Here is an 18,893-nt window from a genome sequence, read left to right on the forward strand (position 1 = left end):
ATTATTGTTGACAGAAGGTACGGCTGCGTGATCAAACCCCAACAAGAATCTCGCACTGACGCCCAAAAAGCACAGTTGGTAGCTTTATTGCGGCTTCGTACAAATGACGTTTGTGTCGCTTGTGACGCAGGCCATGCCTGCACCGTCCCTTAGGGACGGACGAGCCCCGCCTGCGGGCAGTGGAGCGTGCGGGGCCGGGGGCCGGCGGGGCTCACGGTCAGGACCACTTCCTGGTGACGTTGAGGTGGTCGAGTTGGTCCTCCAGCCGACGGTGCGCGGGGAACTTGGCGGCCTGCGCCGCCTTGAGCGCCTCGAAGGCGGCCGCCCTGCGGGCCGCCGCGTGGCCGCGCTCCTGCTCGGCCGTGAGGAAGGGCCGGCTCAGCCAGTAGTGGTTCTCCGCTTCTATCTCCAGGCGACGGATCATGTTCTGCTTCGCCAGTGCCGACACGGTCCGCGGCCGCCGGTGCTTCCCGATCCACTGCCGGCCGGGAATGCGGCCGCGGCACAGGAGCGCGGTCAGGAACATGGCGCCTGCCGAGGGAAAGAGAAGAGATGACTGCGCGATGGATGCGGGAAAAGGGAGAGGGGAGCTCCGCCGCCTCCCGCAGGCCACCTCACGCCGCGCCGCCCCACTCACTCGCCGTGCGTTCGGGGCGCGCTCCGCACCACGGGGAACGACGCCGGAAGTGGGATGCCGGAAGATCCCAGTCCGACCCGCTGCTGTCTCCTCGCGTGAGGCTTCACCTATCGCGAGAAAGGCCGTTCGCGGCTACGGGAACCAATGGCGCTTCCGGCGCCGGAATTCAAACGGCCGCGAGCTCTGAGGCGGGGAGCCGGCCTCTCCTATGGATCCGATCCGAGGCTTTTGCGGGAAGCTGCGGTCTCTGGCCGTCACCTTGGACAGCGAGACGGCCCGGCTGCAGCGAGCGCTGGACGGAGAGGACAGCGGTGAGTGAACCGCGGGAGGGGCAGTGAAGGGTGTGAGTTGCCATCCCGGGGGGCGGGGGCGGTCTTCAAGTCAACAGAGTGTGTGCTAATAAAAACTCGACCAAAAGAGGAAACGTGTCGTTTCATAGCAGCTTCTCCGCACTGTTCTTGACACGTGGAGTGACTTTCAGTTGAGTTCAGTCGACCAGTCGTACCCGACTCTTTGCGACCCCATGAGCCGCAGCACGCCAGGCCTCCCTGTCTATCACCAACTCCCGGAGTCCACCCAAACCCATGTCCATTGAGTCGGTGATGCCATCCAACCATCTCATCCTCTGTCGTCCCCTTTTCCTCCTGCCCTCAATCTTTCCCACCATCAGGGTCTTTTCAAATGAGTCAGCTCTGAGCATCAGGTGGCCAAAGCATTGGAGTTTCAGCTTCAACATCAGTCCTACCAGTGAACACCCAGGACTGATCTCCTTCAGGATGGACTGGTTGGATCTCCTTGCAGTCCAAGGGACTCTCAAGAGTCTTCTCCAACACCACAGTTCAAAAGCATCAATTCTTCGGTGCTCAGCTTCCTTTATAGTCCACCTCTCACATCCATACATGACAACTGGAAAAACCATAGCCTTGACTAGATGGACCTTTGTTGACAAAGTAATGTCTCTGCTTTTGAATATGCTGTCTAGGTTGGTCATAACTTTCCTTCCAAGGAGTGAGCGTCTTTTAGTTTCATGGCTGCAGTCACCATCTGCAGTGATTTTGGAGCCCAGAAAAATAAAGTCAGCCACTGTTTCCTTTGTTTCCCATCTATTTCCCATGAAGTGATGGGACTGGATGCCATGATCTTCATTTTGTGAATGTTGAGCTTTAAGCCAACTTTTTCACTCTCCACTTTCACTTTCATCAAGAGGCTCTTTAGTTCCTCTTCATTTTCTGCCATAAGGATGGTGTCATCTGCATATCTGAGGTTATTGATGTTTCTCCCAGCAATCTTGATTCCAGCTTGTGCTTCATCCAGCCCAGAGTTTCTCATGATGTACTCTGCATAGAAGTTAAATAAGCAGGGTGACAATATACAGCCTTGACGTACTCCTTTTCCTGTTTGGAACCAGTCTGTTGTTCCATGTCCAGTTCTAACTGTTGCTTCCTGACCTGCATACAGGTTTCTCAAGAGGCAGGTCAGGTGGTCTTTGGTCTCACCCAAATAGCCCACAGTCGTAGTGTCTGTATTTTCCCCAACAATTCGTGTTACAGAAACGCTAGTACTCAACACTGCTTTCTAATAAAGCAGAATTCTCCACCACTGACATTTGTATTAGGGTTTTTTTTTTTAAGTTTTTGGAAGAGTAGTTCAGATTTTGAGATTATTTTGTGTGTCGTAATTGTAATATGCCTTAAAATATTGCACCCTGTAGGCACAGACTCCTTTTACTTTAATAATGTTGTCGATAGTTTTTCAGCCATTTCAAAATGTTTATGCTTGTGACTGTGAAAACAGTGTATGTGCACAGCAAAAAGTTTGAGGTAATGGGAAAGTAGAAAGAAAATCTTTCCTACAACTTCACCACCAGAAGACACCGCTATTAATTTTCAATAGCTTTTCTACTATTCTTATTTTTCGCTGTTGCTTTGTTATGCTTGACTTTGTTTACATGGTTGAGATAATGCTATAAAACACAGAATTGTATAAATGGTTTTGGATTTTTAATATACAGCAGAATTGGTTTCCATAAAGCTTTACCTGCTTATCAATGTAGATATGTTCACTTTGAAAGTTCATCAAACTATATATTTCTGTACTTTTCTATATAAAGATTTTATGATTCTAAAAAAATTCTATTTTCTATTTTCTTATTTTTTCCTTTCATTGTTATACTTTTTCCATTCAATATTCATATTGAAGACTTTGAAGACTGTCCAATGAGAGTTCTACATGACCTTAACTCAGAAGTACGAATTCTAAAGGTATCACTCCTACAATATTAATTTATCATTTTTATGTGGTAATTTTTACAAAATTATAAATAGACTTAGTCAAATGTTAAAATGTACTTTGTTTCTTCATGAAAGGATGATGTCAATATTCTTCTTGATAAAGCAAACTTGGAAAGTCAAGAAAACATTGGTTTCATAAAAGCAACAAAAATATTGATGAGAAAGAATTCAATGGATATCATGAAAATAAAAGAGTTCTTCCAGAAGTATGGATATACTCCACGTGCCAAGAAAAATTCAGGTGTGAATAAGTAGCCTTTAATAGCATTTGTTTTAGTATTAAAGCAGCATAATTAAGACTACTATAGGGTTGGCCATCATTTCTAGTTCTGATTCTGCCCTTATGTAATAGACATTTGATCGTTTATTCAGCAATCCCTGTGTTCTGGATGCAGTGCTGATTGGTAGTGCATTGTGAAGGCAGTCCTTGCTCTCCTTTACAAATGCTAGATGAGAACCAATACAGTGCTCGATGAAAGAAGGGTACAAGATAAACCTACATGACTTAAGGATATCTGGTTGTTGGTCAGTTTTGACAATAAGTAGCTGAGAGACTAAGCCATGGTATTTCACTTTCTCACTCTCATAGAATGAGAAAATTTTGGCTATGTAAATTCATAAAGTCCTTTTTAGTTATAAAATGCTGATGACGGGTAGGAGAGCATGGTGTTTTAGAATTTAGAGTCAAACTGCCTGAGTTCAAATCTAATTTCACTACTTGCTAGTTATATTCATCTTTGACCAGTTACTTTGTACCTCAATTTGTCATCTCTAAAGTAGAGATTTTGTTTATTTTCTGACCCCACCAGGGCCACAGCCCTGAAAGTGCTGAGTTCTGACTACGGGACCACCAGGGAAGTCCTATAAAGTAGAGATGTTTAATAGTAGCTACCTCTGAGGTTGTGTAAGAATTAAATGAGACAAAATTTGTTTTGAACGGGACCTTGTATGCTAATCATCCATTGTTAACTATTGTTGTTAGTGTTATACCCATACCTTTAAGGAACTAATTTCAGTATGCTTCAGTGTCTTCATTTCTGTTATGAAAATGATCTTTGTGTGTAAATAAAACTTTAATTAGATTCAACAAATATGTACATATTGAGATATATGAAAGGTAAGTTAAACAGCCTGCATGGTATAATGGAATGAATTTAGTTGACTTTGGTGTGAACAAGCTGACTTTGGTTACTCAGAAACTGGTTCCACTGTAATAGTAACTTCTCTAAATTACTTTTCCTCACTAGTGAAATAGAGCTGCTAATAAATACCTCCCTAAGAGGTAGTAATAATGGTGATGACTTTATTTTATTAAACTCATCAGTGACAGCCTTGTAATCAATTCAGCAGTAGTTTTTCTGGTAGTTCTTCTGACGTTTCTCAGAATTAACAGAAAGCACAATGCCAAAACACAATTCTGAATCAGCAGCTCTTCAAGGGCCAAAAGCCAGGAAATCAGAGTTTTTATAACCTTTTTTTTTTTAATGGTGCATCCTTCAGATTTAATGTGTCATGGGTTATGCAGACAAAAACAAAATCCTGTCCTAGTTCATTTCAGCTGCCAATTAAAACAAGGAACATAATGTCTTCAAAGAAAATGTGTGTGCCTCTTCATTTCCCTCAATCTGTTGGATCTCTTAGTTGGTCAAGTAAATGTACAGCCTAAACTTACCCCTTTTCTCTGCCTTTGAGCCCAAAAGATTCTGACAGGGATCTATAGGGTTAGGGTTAAGAAATTGCAGTTTTATTTGTGGGTACTGATTTTTCATCTTTGAACAGTTTACTTCCCTCCTCTGATGTATCATTAAGATGAAATATGGAGATATAAGCGGTACATGTCAGAAAGTGAAAGGTACAATTGAAATTTAAAAAGAAGAATATTTTCTCCTTAGAAAATAGAGAGAGAGCTTTTGCTGATTGGGTACATTTCAGATGGAGCTGTTTTATGTGGTTGTAGTACATGACGTTTTCTAGTTTGATGTTTGACCAGAATATGACCTTGATTTTTCTCTCAGTGGATGAGCAAGAAGTCACTGACTCTAAACCAGAGTCCAGTGAATGTGAACGTCCTGAGAAGCCTGACTTGAAAGATGATTTGTTGGATTCTGCTGCTGCAAGCACTTCTGTTTCTGAGAAGTCACCGCGTAGTCCACAGCTTTCTGATTTTGGACTTGAGCGGTACATCGTATCCCAAGTTCTACCAAACCCTCCCCAAGCAGTAAACAACCAGAAGGAAGAGCCAAAAATTTTAACTCCATTTTCCAAACACTCACTACTAAAAACTCCAAAATGTGCACTAAAGATGGATGATTTTGAGTGTGTAACTCCTAAATTAGAACACTTTGGTATCTCTGAATATACTATGTGTTTAAATGACGATTACACAATTGGACTTAAAAATGTGAAAACTAACAGGTAAGCAGCTTTCTTAAAAGAAATATTTTATTTAACTTTCTAAATCTTTTGTATTTATTGATTTTTTCCCCCTAGAAGAAATCTCTCTCAGACAATACCTTTCTTTCAAAGGTTTCCAGATACTTCATATTTCAAACTTCTCTGAATCACCAATTCCATCAGTAAAGTGTGAACTATTAGTTTCCTTGGTTTAGAAGAAATAGAATAAGAGCCTGAAAACACTTGGTATGGAAACTTGGGAAGAAAAGAGGATCTAGGATAGAACACAGATTTCTGATTTGTTGCTCAGGAACTAAAAGAATACCTGCAGCTTGGGGGTCCCTGGAGAAAAATGGCAACCCACTCCAGTGTTCTTGCCTAGAAAATTCCAAGGACAGAGGAGCCTAGTGGGCTACAGTCCATGAGGTTGTAGAGCCAGCCACAACTGAGCACAGCTTGGAGGTAAAGGTGTTGAGTTTCTTTACATGTTGGTTTTGAGGTACTCTTAAGCTTAAGTATTGAAATACGAATTTGAAGCACAGTGATGAATTCCATGCTACACTGAAGAGATATGGGAGTGATCAGTATAGAAGTGGTAATTAACGTTAAAATGAAAATACCACATATCAAAGTACCACTCTTAAATGCATATCGTTAAGAACTGTAGTTATTAAAAAGGGAAAATAAACATTCAACTCAAACTGTCAGAAAAAAACAATTGGAGAAAAGAGACAGGAGTATTTGGAAAGTCATAAAATACAAGTTTCCTATGATTCCCAAAAAAAAGGATAATTTCAATAGATGTCAAGAATTTTATGAAATTAGACACCCATTCTTCATTTAAATTGTTAACTCTCAGTAAAAGGATACTTCATTAATGTAATAATGTGAATATCTAACTTAATGGTGAAGCTGTCACCATTATTAAACATCATTGGTTTTATTTTGTTTTTGTTTTTTTTAACATTGTTCTTAATGTTGTAGCCAATGTAATAAGATACAAAACAGAAATAAAGATTACCGTGATGTATTTCTAGGCCATGTTTTGTACCTGGGCAACTTGAGAAAGGCACAGCTAAAATCTGTAGAAGCTGATGTAAGATTTATTTTATATAAGATAACTACTTAAAATAATATGCTTTCCTATATTTTATTATAACTAGTTGGTAAATACAGAGGAAAAGTCATGAAAATTCTCAACAAAAAAGTAAAATACTCATGCAGTTATATGTGAAAGACCTATATGAATAAAACCACTAAACATTTCTAAGTTAAAGGGAAAATTAGAATGAAAAAGTATACCATGTTCCTTAGCAGAATGACTGAATATTACTAAGATGTTTAATCGTATCAAGTTAATTTATGGATATCATACAATTAAAATAAAACCTTAGGTTTTTTTTTTTTTCCTCTAAGGTGGAGCATAAGGGATGTGTGAGAAAACTATTCAAATGATTTGGAATAATAAAAAGTAAGGATAACTAAGAAAATAATGAAAAATAACAGTAACGAGGGGATTTAACTTACTGGTTATTAAAATATATAAAGCTACAGTAAGTAAAACAGTATAAAATTGTGACAGAATGGACCTATTGCAGAAACAGAATAGCCAAGAAACAGCCTCTAATTTACCTAAGGATTTAATATATACTGAAGATGTTTTTCAAGTAAAGATTATTCAGTAAATTACACTAGGACAGTTTGTTAATTGAACTATTTTATTGTATTCAGTGATGTTCTTTTTTATAACTACATGTCATACATCTGGGTAATTGGCTAGAACAACTTTAATAAGATGGCAGAGTCAGTCTTAGTCTAAAAAATGTTCTTAATCTCTGTCTGTATACTGGTATAAAATTCCACTTTATGATTTTGAAGCCACGAGCTAACAGTTTCTATATTTGAACCAAGGAGTTGAACTCACAGCTTTCCTTGAAGTCAATTTTTTGTTTTTTTGGACTGTGTAGCATGCAGGATCCTGCTTCCCCAACCAGGGATCCAGCTTGCACCCCCTGCAGTAGAAAAAGCAGAATCCCAACCACTGGACCACCAGGAAATTCCCTAAGTCAAAGATTTTTAACCACTTCTAAGTCAAAGCTGCCAATACAAAATAGTTCTTAACCTTTTTTGAGCTATGGATATACATTTAAAAAAAGAAAAGAAAAAAGATTTCCATGGAATTTATCTTCCATAAAACATAGTTGAATGTCCAGACTTAATGATATATAATAAGATTAAATAATTTTCCAGAGATTTAATATTAACTTTTTTTAACTCTAATATTTCCCTATGAATCACACCAGTGAGACCATAGAAACAGAACCAGTGCCCAATGATAATGTCTTTGCCACTCCTGGCCTCATAACCCAGCCATTGGGAAAAAACAGTAAGTATGAATTTCAAGTTATTTCTCAGCCATACTCTTTCCAGACTATCTTTGTACAATAAATGGTCCTATCACCTAAGACATTCTAATAGCCTTCTGCATCTTCTCGGTTCATAATACTGAATTATATAAAGTACCATTATATGAAGTACCATTCCATTCAGGTTCAGTGTGATTTCATACAAGAGAAATACAGTTTTCTGTTTTTCACACTCTTCCTGATTATATTCAGTGTTTTTGAGCTTGTTTGTTAACATTTTAACTTAAAATATAAATATTAACTCACCAATCTTTAATATAGAGCCAATAGTACTTTTTTTTGTTTGAATTTAGCTTCAGCTTATTGATTAGAGTTCTAGATTATCTTTCTTATATAAACCACACCCAGAATATATCAGCTATCATTTCAGATTTTGGATTTTTTTAACAGTAGAAAAACTTTAAATATTTTCATGTAGTGTTTTCACATTTGTCCCAGCAAACATGAAAACATTGGTTGTTATGTAAATATAAAATTTAAAATCCTAGAGTTTTATGATTTTGAATAATTATAATCTATACCAAATTTATTGGAAACTTTTTAAGGTAACTATTCTGTTAAGTCTTTAAAGTTTTGGACATATTTTCAGAAAAATTCTCTTTCAGTGCTAACTTCACTGACTTCTTACTAAATTAACAAGTACTGATGGCATAAACAATTTGAAAAAATACAGCTGACTCATAGTAAGCTGAGCTCAACTTAGAAGAGCATGATTATATTAAATAGAGGCCTTTATAAAAAAGGTTGAACCACTACCTCTTTCACACCACACTCAGAAATCAATTCCCAGTGAACTATAACTTTTTAGAAAATTATAATGAAAGATACCTTTATGCCTTCTGAAGTGAAATGGGTTTTCCAAAGAATAGTTTACTAACTAAAATTCTTCAATATATCATTGGCAATATCTTTTATGGAAGGAACAGAATGCTTAGGCTTATCCATTAATAATTTGGTTAAGTGTAAGCTTGTTAATAGAGCCATATTTTATTTGTTTCTTAAGGGATAGTTGTTGTTTAGTCATTAAGCCATGTCCAGCTCTTTGTGACCCCGTGGACTGTAGCCCTCTGGGCTCTGTCCATAGTATTTTCCAGGCAAGAATACTGGAGTGGGTTGCCATTTCCTCTTCCAGGGGATCTTCCTGACCCAGGGATCAAACCTGCATCTCCTGCATTTGGCAGCCAGATTCTTTACCACTGAGCCACCTGGGAATCCCTTACTTAGTCTAGAAAATGCTAAAATGATACTATAGAGTGGCTGTTTTGGTTTACTGTCTCCAACATTGTTTGAATTCCTGTTTCTCCATCTTTCTAGCATTTGATGATTAGACTAGATAAAATTTTGCCAGTTTAATTATTTTGCTAACATATTTACTTTTCTCTGGTATTTAAGGTTTCTTTCACACTTTGTTACAGACAGCAAATCTCTCTTTATGCATGGTTTCTAGGATCTCTTTTTTGTTCCAATGGCTGTTTTTCCATCCCTGACTAATCAAGTAACTTGTAGTTACTTACTATAGCTTTAGAGTAAGTCCTAATGTCTTGAAAGGCAATTGACCTTCCTTGACCTCTTTCTCCTCCTGTTTCATCTGCAGAAATTTGATTTTCCCATAAAGGTCTTATACAATTTTTAATAGATTTATATGTGGGTATATTTTTGTTGCTATTGTAAAACATATTCTTTTCCAAATATAGTTTTTATTGTTTGTAGAGCTTATACTAGAACTGTTCATTTTTGTGCATTACATTTGCACCTTGCAACCTTGCTAAACTTTTATTAATGCTAATCCCTGGTGACTCAGATGGTAAAGAATCTGCTTGCAATGCAGGAGACATGGGTTTGATCCCTGGGTCAGGAAGATCCCCTGGAGGAGGGCATGGCAATCCACTCCAGGATTCTTGCCTGGAGAATTCCATGGACAGAGGAGCCTGGCAGTCTACAGTCCATGGGGTCACAAAGAGTTGGACATGACTGAGCGACTAACACTTTGAACTTTGAATGATAACTAGATTGTGAATATGATAGTTTTGTTTTTTTTCCAGTCAAGTACACACTAAAGTTAGAATATTTTAAGTTATTAAAAATAAAGTGCACAGTTGATACGGAGAAATTTTGTTAAAGTCTTTTAGATCTATATTTTCATGCCCTTGTATATGTCTTCTAGATGCTGAGCATACACATTCTCCCTTGGCACCTACATTCTGCACTCCTGGTTTGAAAGTCCCTTCTACAAAGACCAGCACAGCTATGGTAAACATCCATCCCTAGTGAATCTGACACACTATTTCCAGACGCAGTCAGTCAGTTTAGAATACATAGGCTGCAGTAGCCTTAGGGAGTGTATTTAGTATTTCCAGAGGATCATTTGGCAGCATGTATCCAGAGCTTTCCATTTTTTTCACACCCTTTAACCAGAATTTATTCTCAGGCATATTGGGACAGAGATTTATAACAGTAAAGTTATGGCCCTTATTTATAAGAGCAGAACATGGGAACAAATGTCAAATGATAAAGGGGGAAAAAGCTTATTAAGGAAATCGATAAGATCCAGTGTCATGTGGCAAGCATGTTTTAAAAAACAGATAAGAAAAAAAAATAAGAAAATAAAAAAAACAGATAAGAACATAGAATGTTTTCAAGAAAAATGTAATGATGTGGACAGTGATATGTATGTGTATGTATACATGTACACACATACACATATATTTTAAGGAAGAATAATGGATAGAAACACCAAAATGGGTGATTCTTACACGTTTTATTCCAAAATTTTCCCAGTGAACAAATGTACTGTGTATGCAAAATTTCATCCCTGTGTCAAGTTGTTATGCACACTTAGACAACCAGTTCTGGTAGAGGGGCCGTCAGCGCATCCTCCAGCAGTGATGAAAATGGTCTGTACTGTGTGTTCTCCGGCTGGGAGTCAGCTACTGAGCACGTGACATATGTCTGGTGCAGCTGAGGCACTCACTTTCAGTTTTTTAAATTTTATTAATGTATAATTGCACTATGTGCCTTGTTGTAATCCACTGTGTTCCTGGCCATGTGGAAGGCACCCCCTCAGTGTTCCCTCTGCCCCTGGGGAGACAGGCCAGGTCAGTGGGAATGGGCCACTACCTCCCTGGCAGAGCTCCTCATTGCTGTGACTCTGGCTTGGCCAGGATAGAGTTGCCCGAGTCTGGATGGTGAATCCATCTAAATCTCGGGCTCAGCCAGCCAGTCTGCTTAGACTGCACGTGCAGCCCTCCCTCAGCCCCGCGTAATGAACATGGTGCTCTGTCCTCCCCATGCCCTTTCTTTGTGTCCTTGATTGTATTTCATTCTTGGTCAGGGAAGAGGGGGTCACTTTGGGCCTCCTTAGAGATCCCAACAGAGCTAACGATTGATGAACAGTTTTTATCACTATATTACTTTATACCCCCGTAATTTAATGATTTCTTTTTATTCAATAGGTATCCACAAACAGTTCATCAAATGACTTAGAAACAAAAGAAAGTACATCATTAGTTTCAAATTCAGACGAGTGCTTTGAGAATTTTGCAGATCCTTCTTCTCCTACAATTTCTTCTTACGAGAATCTGCTCAAAACACCTACACCTCCAGAAGTTACTACAATTCCAGAAGATATTCGCCAGGTTATTTTTCTAGGCTACTGTTTTGGTTTATTTTTCCTGCAAAAAGACCTGAAATGGATACAAACTGTATTATTTATCAGGCTAATGTGCTGGTATGGATCTAAATCTTAATTCTGGCCTGTTAAGGCCATCTAAGCTGGCTAAGGCTCTTCAGAGCTGAGCTGTGACGTCACTACACTTTTGTGCCCTCATAAGGCATTTTCTCCTTAATTTCATGTTGTTAAATGTATTCTTAAAATATTTTCTAATGATTGTTCAAATGTGATCACCTTGGTAACCATGTCTCCCCTGAGGTTTCTGGCAAGATCAGAAATGTCATTTACCCTTTGGTTCTCCATTGTTGGAGAACCCTGAATAACTTGGATCAGGGTTTCTTGAACTTGAGACGTCCAGATGTCTTGGACCTCAGTTTGAGAAGCACTTGTTTAAATATGTTAGAATATCTGATTCTTTTTTTGTGTGACCTCCACATGGCTTGCAGGATCTTAGTTCCCTGAGCAGGGATTGAACCCAGGCTCCAGCAGTGAAAGTGCTGAGTCCTAACCACTGGACTGCCAGGGAAGTCCCATAGAATATCTGATTCTTTGTTTTGTTTTTATTTTTTTATCTGATTCTTTAGTACAACATAATTTACCAGCAGTCTGTTGGGCTGGTTTATAACAACTACCTATTCCACTAAGTAACCACTCTGATTCTTTGAGCATCCCCACTTAATAAAAGTTAAGTGTTTGGCAGTTATTGCTTAGGCAAATGGAATTCTTAATAACCATTCTAGAAACCTTCCTAGCTTATGGAGAAGGAGAATACTTGGGGAAATACCCAAATGCCATTGGAAGGGACTCATCCTAAGATATCAGTAAAGCATTTGCTTTCCTGGCATTATAATAAGTTGAGGAAGGAGCATTTCCTGTCTATAGCATCATACAGTCTCCAGTTTGCCATAGTGCCTCCTCTCTATTTCTGTGTTAAAGGAGGGAAATATTGTATTTAACATATCAGCTCTTTATAAAAAATTATAGTTAATACTTCAGGTTCTTCTTTGTATAATTTTTCCTTTGAGCATCTTTATCTATCTTTATCAGCATCTGCTGATCTTTCCTTTGAGCATCTTTGTAAAGGCCAGATTTGCTCTCGGGGCTGCCCTGCTGCTTGCTTCCTTTGACCAGTGGTACATTTAGAAGCTTTCCAGCCTGTATGCCCAAGCTCACCCTCTAACATCTCCATCTCTTCTGTGCTGTGGAATGTCTGTGCTGCTAAACATTCTGCTTCAAATAATCCATATCTTCACATTTTCCTTGACCTTTACTGTTTTATAAAGGCTTCAGATTTATGTTGTTTGTATGATGCAGTAAAAGGAATTTGCTTTCTTTTAGATTTTATCAAAATACAACTCAAACCTAGCATCTCCAGTAGCAGTTAGAGCGGTGTCACCCATCAACGTGTTCCTTCCTCGGCATGGAGGACAGAATATGCGAGATGCCAGCAACAAAGAAAACTGGTGAAGGTAAGTATGTTCCCGTGTTATCTGAGGAAAACATTGAAAAGTTCACATTGGGATGGCGAGTAAACATCTGGAGTTGACACTTGCAGCTTAGGACACAACCCAGAGCTCGTGATCCCTACGTCTCCAGCTCCCACACTAGCCCCCTGGACGATGTCGCTGGGAGTTCATTCCCAATTGTATTATGAGTGTGAAAACAGAGGTCTTCAGTGTCCTGTCATTTATCTTGTTGAAGGCTACTGGTTATATCCAACTGCTATTTTTATTGTATCTTCCTACAGAAATGATCGTGGATTCATCCTTCCATTATGGAAACTGAACAGAATGAGATGAACGCAAGCCTGGTCTCACTTTGTTTTCAACATCCCTACATCGTCCCCCTTTTGAAAAACCAATTCATGTTAAAGATGAGTATGGACACTAATAGCATAAAGTGCTTTTTATTAAGTTTGATTTAATCTAACCTGTCGTGTAGTTCAGCTGCTCAGTTTTGAAAGATCATTACTATTTCACTAATTTCCTGCCTATGGAACTGTGTGGTTTAAGTAATATTAGGAAGCAGGATAAATAATTTTGGAAATTTAAACATTACTGTTTGCCACTCAAATGAGGCCACCTTCAGTCTTCTCGGGGCTGGACAATTGTTGGTAGAGCTGGGCTTCTTCCTTGGGGCTAGCTCTGCCCGCTGTCTCCTCATGACTGTCCCAAGTCTTGTACACCTTTTATTTTAACAATGTTCTTTCAGACACTGCTGTTTACAAAAGACAGCCTAAACTGATGTAGGAAAAGAGGAATATATAGGCCTAGGTAGCTATACTGAAGTGGGTGTCTCAAACATTTGGACTTAAGACACTCGCCTGCTGTCATGTCTGGATGGGTGTTTTCCTCTAACTTGTCAGTTGCGTGCTCCTAAATCAGCTCTTCCCAGCACAACTGCAACCTCCCCAGACCCCCATCTAGCTCACCGCCCAGCAGAGCCCAAGCCTCACCCTCTGGAAGATCCTAGGCATCCTCCTGAGTGGGTGCTCCTCTCTGGACTGTCAGCTGTGCCTCTGGACCTGTCTCTGAGAGCGCCAGGCTGCCCTGTCCATGGAGCCCAAGAGCATTATGATCTAAGTCAAGCTAATTCAGCAAAGATTATCCTCTTTTATGCTTGTGCCTTGAAAGTCAAATGGGAAGACGCGTCACGTTGTGTCTCTTTGTTTCGTCAGAAGATTGTCACTGAAGAACAACTTATTCTTTGTTCTAGTAACTACTGAGTAGTTACAATTTAAATTTTGCTAAATAAAATGTTAAATTCAAGATACTTAATTTTGCTTTTCAAGTAAGCTCTGGTCAACCTTATAGTATATGAGGCTAACTCCTGAACTGTATCAACCTTTTGTACACTTTACCATGGCTCAGTGTATGTAAGTCCACAAAATGGATAGGATTGCTTAAGGAGTGAGTATATTCACAGTGTACTAAGGACTGAATCCTGGAGTTCTCATTTTAGAAGATGGAAGGAGGCAGAAAAATCTAGCAAAAGAGATGGAGAAGCAGCCAGGGAAACAGGAATAAAGTATTTCAAGGAGAGTGATCAATTCTGTCAGTATTGTTGAGAATCCAAATGAAAAAGACAGAATTACCACTGGACTTGGCAAAGTCACTGTTACTGACAGCATTGATGAATTCTCACAGAGTGCTCGGGATGAGTGTCTGGAGTTAGGTAGAGAGGTTGGAGGTGAGGAAGCAAAGACGATGAACTGAGATGGCTCTTTTCATCAGTTTTATTCAAGAAGGGAGAGAAGAAATGGTGTGGCAACCAGAGGGGGTGTGAGTGAAACAGGAGTGTTGGGAGATGTATAAAACATTATATGAAGCACTTCCAGTGGCCTGCTGGGTGTCCCCACTTGTCTTGTGAAGGCCTTGCAAATTGAGCTTCTCTAGAATTTCTCTTTCCCTAGTTCTCACGACTCTCCTCCTGTGATCCTAATTTCTGTTCCTAGAACTAGGCTACTTCTAGCTTATCAGGCTTCAAACGTGACCCTTCAGTGTCTTCCCATTGTTCCTAAGATGAACCCAAGGTCCCACAGTGGCCTCCACGACCACCCCTGTGTGGCCTGACCCTCGGTCACTCTCCATCTCCTCTTGCAGCCTGCACTCGGGTCTTTCCTTCCTCCCCCCCACCAACCCCCACCCCCACTCAGCTGGCTCTCCCTTGTCTCCATAGGCTATAGATCCTTGACCTTTCTGTCCACTTACCACTCCGACCCCCATACAGGAAAACATGTTCTGCTTTTCCTTGAACTCATAGCCTAGCTCCAAGATCTAACAAGCAGGGCCACAGTCCCTGACCACACAGGTCGGGGCTGGGCACATGACTGACATGAGATCTAAGAGCCAGTTCTGGGACTTTGGGGGAACGTCCAAGAAGAGCAACGTGCTTTTCTGGGTGTGCCGAAATGAACACTCAGAGCTGCAAAGGGCCAGCCCGCCTGAGGAGGGGCTGCTGCTGAAGCTCCCACAGGAGACTTATGACTCCACCTCTTCAGGTAAGTGGTTCATAAATCCATCTTCCACGCCAGCCCTGCACCCCCGTTTCCTTGTTACATGAAACTAACCAGTGTTAGCTTATCTGTTTCAGGTCTCAGATTAAAAGTCATTCTATCAAAGAGTTTAACCATTTTCCCAGTCAGCACCCCATTCTCATCCTTTATAGAACTTGGTAGAATCTGTGACAGAATGCTCCTTGCCCCACCAGACCAAAGCTCAGTGGGGACAAGGAGCTCACTGGCTCCCCTGTTCACTGTTACACTGGCACCTGCCAGGCCAGAAAGTCCTAACTGGGCCAGGCATGGTACATTCATTACATTTGTCAACCCACTGAATTTTTTTAAAGTAACTCCTAATGAATAGGTGCTAGCATTTCCATTTGGCAGATGAAAATGCGGAGGCCTTGATGATGGACTTTTCTTTCCATGTCCCATTTCCCTCCCCAGGCCTTGCTGACTGCACCTGGGGTGTATCCCTTCCCCTCCATTCTCCACCATGCCCCCACCTCCTCACCTTCATCTCCAGCCAAATTCCGGGAAAGTACCTGATGCTTCAATGCCTTTGTTCACACCACACCCTTAATCTACTGGGAGCCTAAACGCAACCCCTATGGGTGCTGAACAAGCTCACCTGCCATCTTCAGCATAACCTTCCTCTCAACCCTTTCCTATCCACCTGTGATCATCCGCACTTATACCTTCTGTCACGAGACAAAGGCTTTCTGAGGAAGGACCTGCATGTCAGGTTTTTCTCCACCCGAGGCACAGGGTACCTGGTGTGTAATAGGCACTCATTCCACATACTTTTTCCCTGGAAGTGTGCAGAGTTAGTAATAATTACAGTTTCTGACAGCTTTATTAATGATGTATGCAGATTTTGAAAGTACCTCAGATGGTTCTTTGGATTCAGTTTAAATTGTTTTAATTTTATTCCATTCATGACACTGTCTCAAGAGTTGGTTATAGCTGGGCTAGCCTGCGAGCCTGTGGATTAGGAAATTCTGACAATTGAGGGCACAAAGCAAGGGAGGGGCTACAAACACCTTTTATCTTGTGTTTAAAACAGCTATTTACTGAACAGTCACTCTCTACCAGGCCCTCCTCTAGGCCCCTTTCCCTGGCTTTTCCCAACGGTGTGAGGTGGGTGTGTGATTAGGACACCCTTACACAATGAACGCCTCACACTTCCAGGCTGACAGGTTTTTCTTATTAAAATTATTTTGGTATTTATTATTAAAATTGCTTTTTGTATGTATGTGTTAGTTCCTCAGTCGTGTCTGACTCTTTATGATCCCATAGAGTATAGCCTGCCAGGCTTCTCTGTCCATGGAATTCTCCAGACAAGAATTGTGGAGTGAGTTGCCATTCCGTTCTCCAGGGGATCTTCCCAACCCAGGGATGGAACCCAGGTCTCTTGCGTTGCAGGCAGATTGTTTACCATCTAAGCCACCAGGGATAGGTTTTAGCTTATTCCTCCTAGGAATTATTGGGGGGTGGGAATCAATAACTGTCCTCATAGAATAGCCTGGCTAGTTCCTGATTAGCAGAATAAACACTTCCTTCAAGGTTGTTTCATTACAGATTCCAAGAAACTACAGAGATTTTTAAGAACAACCTGTTTAAGCAATAGTGCTTCCCCAGGGGCTCAGCGGTCAAAGAACCCACCTGCCAGTGCAGGAGACCCTGGTTTGATCCCTGGGTCAAGATGATCCCCTAGAAAAGGAAATGGCAACCCACTCCAGTATTCTTGCCCGGGAAATTCCACGGACAGAGGAGCCTGGAGGGCTACAGTCCATGGGGTCACAAAGAGTCGGACACGACTGAGCAACTAAACAATCTAAGCAATAAAGTACACACAAGGACACACAGACCTCACTGGCTGCTCGGATACTAAAACCAGAAGCCATGACCATATTATTTAAAAGAGGCGTTTGGTTTGTACAAAGACTGAACCAGGTCCACATGCTCCAGATGACATCCCTTGGCAGAGTCTTCACAGACAACGGCTTTGCTGCCAGAACAGGACTGGTGGAGCTGGGTGGGCACCAGCCTGAAGGGAGCTGAAGACAACAGCACACTATTTCTGGAAACATGTTTCCAGTCATCCATTGTTGGCTTCCTCACTTCACAGCCCACATTGCGAGCTGTTATTTAAAGCAGGCCTCCATTTCAGCTGAAGTGAAGATATAGCCACTGCCTGCACCTCAGTGCTGAAGGTGAAATGAGATTAGGCACCACTCAGCACTCACATTATAACTGCTTGGTCACAGTAAGTTTGGAATTCGCGATAGAACAGAAACAGGCTGAGTTCAGCTCTATATAAGAGTTTGCCTAACAGTTTTAACTGCTTTCTTTCCCCTTCACAGCTATCCCTATAGGCACAGAGTTGATATCTGAAACATTACCTCAGCCAGTGACCACTATGAGCATGAAAATGTAAGTATAAACTCAGCATTGACTCCCTACTGAGGTAAGGACTGAAGATGCTAAGCTCCTGTGCTTGCTTGCTTTCAGTCACTCAGCTGTATCCAACTCTGTACGACCCCATGGACCCCCCCTGCCAGGCTCCTCTGTCCATGGGATTCTTCAGGCAAGAACACTGGCGTGGGTGGCCAGTTCCTTCTCCAGGGGATCTTGGAATCAAACATACATCTCCTGCATTGGCAGGCAGATTCTTTACCCACTGAGCCATTGAAGAAGCCCTGCCAAGGTCCTAAACCCTGTGAGGAAACGGAAAAGATATCACAGGCAATGAGCATTCTCTAGTTCACCCCACAATGGAAAACCACAAGAGCATGAGGCAGTCAGGACACCGAAGGCCAAGCATGGTGCTGTCAGGGTCCATGAAACAGCTCAGTTACTACCTCAAAGCCATACTTGGACAGCCAGAGGTAAATAAGGACTAAGTACAAGTCTTTTGAGTCTTAGCATTATATTCAATGATAAATTCACTGCTGCTGCTAAGTCGCTTCAGTCATGTCCAACTCTGTGCGACCCCATAGACGGCAGCCCACTAGGCTCCCCCGTCCCTGGGATTCTCCAGGCAAGAACACTGGAGTGGGTTGCCATTTCCTTCTCCAATGCATGAAAGTGAAAAGTGAAAGTGAAGTCGCTCAGTCGTATCCAACTCTTCTCGACCCCATGGACTGCAGCCTACTAGGCTCCTCCGTCCATGGGATTTTCCAGGCAAGAGTACTGGAGTGGGGTGCCATCGCCTTCTCCAGATAAATTCACTAGGTATTGTTTAACTGTACTTTTGGTGGAAGATCACAACCTTTAAAGGAAAAATTCCATGTTGGGACACACAGGTAGCCAACAGATACATGGAACAGTGATCAACAGCGCTAATCAGGGAAATACAAATCAAAACCACAGAGATTAACAACTCACCTGTCAGCATGGTTACCATGAAAAAGACGAGATAAGTGCTGGCAAGTGTGAAGAAAAGCTATCTGCACCCACCTGTTCATTATAG

The 18,893-nt window shown here is 41.2% G+C and overlaps 2 protein-coding genes across 3 annotated transcripts; one reads left to right on the forward strand and one right to left on the reverse strand.

Moving 5' to 3' along the window:
• Positions 1-69: 69 nt before the first annotated feature.
• Positions 70-726, reverse strand: MRPL57 (mitochondrial ribosomal protein L57). 2 transcript variants are annotated; one of them, XM_027557599.1, is made up of 2 exons: positions 638-726; positions 70-556 (listed from the first exon to the last, which is right to left on the reverse strand). In XM_027557599.1, the coding sequence occupies exon 2, from the start codon at positions 524-526 to the stop codon at positions 218-220; it is 309 nt and encodes a 102-aa protein (XP_027413400.1). In that variant the 5' UTR covers positions 527-556; positions 638-726; the 3' UTR covers positions 70-217. The 2 variants fall into 2 exon arrangements, with proteins under 2 accessions (XP_027413400.1, XP_027413398.1); XM_027557597.1 differs by having other exon boundaries at positions 70-531; positions 638-721.
• Positions 712-14,186, forward strand: SKA3 (spindle and kinetochore associated complex subunit 3). Its single transcript, XM_027557589.1, has 9 exons — positions 712-948; positions 2,837-2,898; positions 3,004-3,169; positions 4,944-5,343; positions 7,626-7,708; positions 9,913-9,998; positions 11,201-11,383; positions 12,757-12,887; positions 13,166-14,186. The coding sequence occupies exons 1-8, from the start codon at positions 846-848 to the stop codon at positions 12,883-12,885; spliced, it is 1,212 nt and encodes a 403-aa protein (XP_027413390.1). The 5' UTR covers positions 712-845; the 3' UTR covers positions 12,886-12,887; positions 13,166-14,186.
• Positions 14,187-18,893: the final 4,707 nt, after the last annotated feature.

The sequence above is a fragment of the Bos indicus x Bos taurus genome, chromosome 12 (genome assembly GCF_003369695.1).
Source record: "Bos indicus x Bos taurus breed Angus x Brahman F1 hybrid chromosome 12, Bos_hybrid_MaternalHap_v2.0, whole genome shotgun sequence".
NCBI classification, from domain to species: domain Eukaryota; kingdom Metazoa; phylum Chordata; class Mammalia; order Artiodactyla; family Bovidae; genus Bos; species Bos indicus x Bos taurus.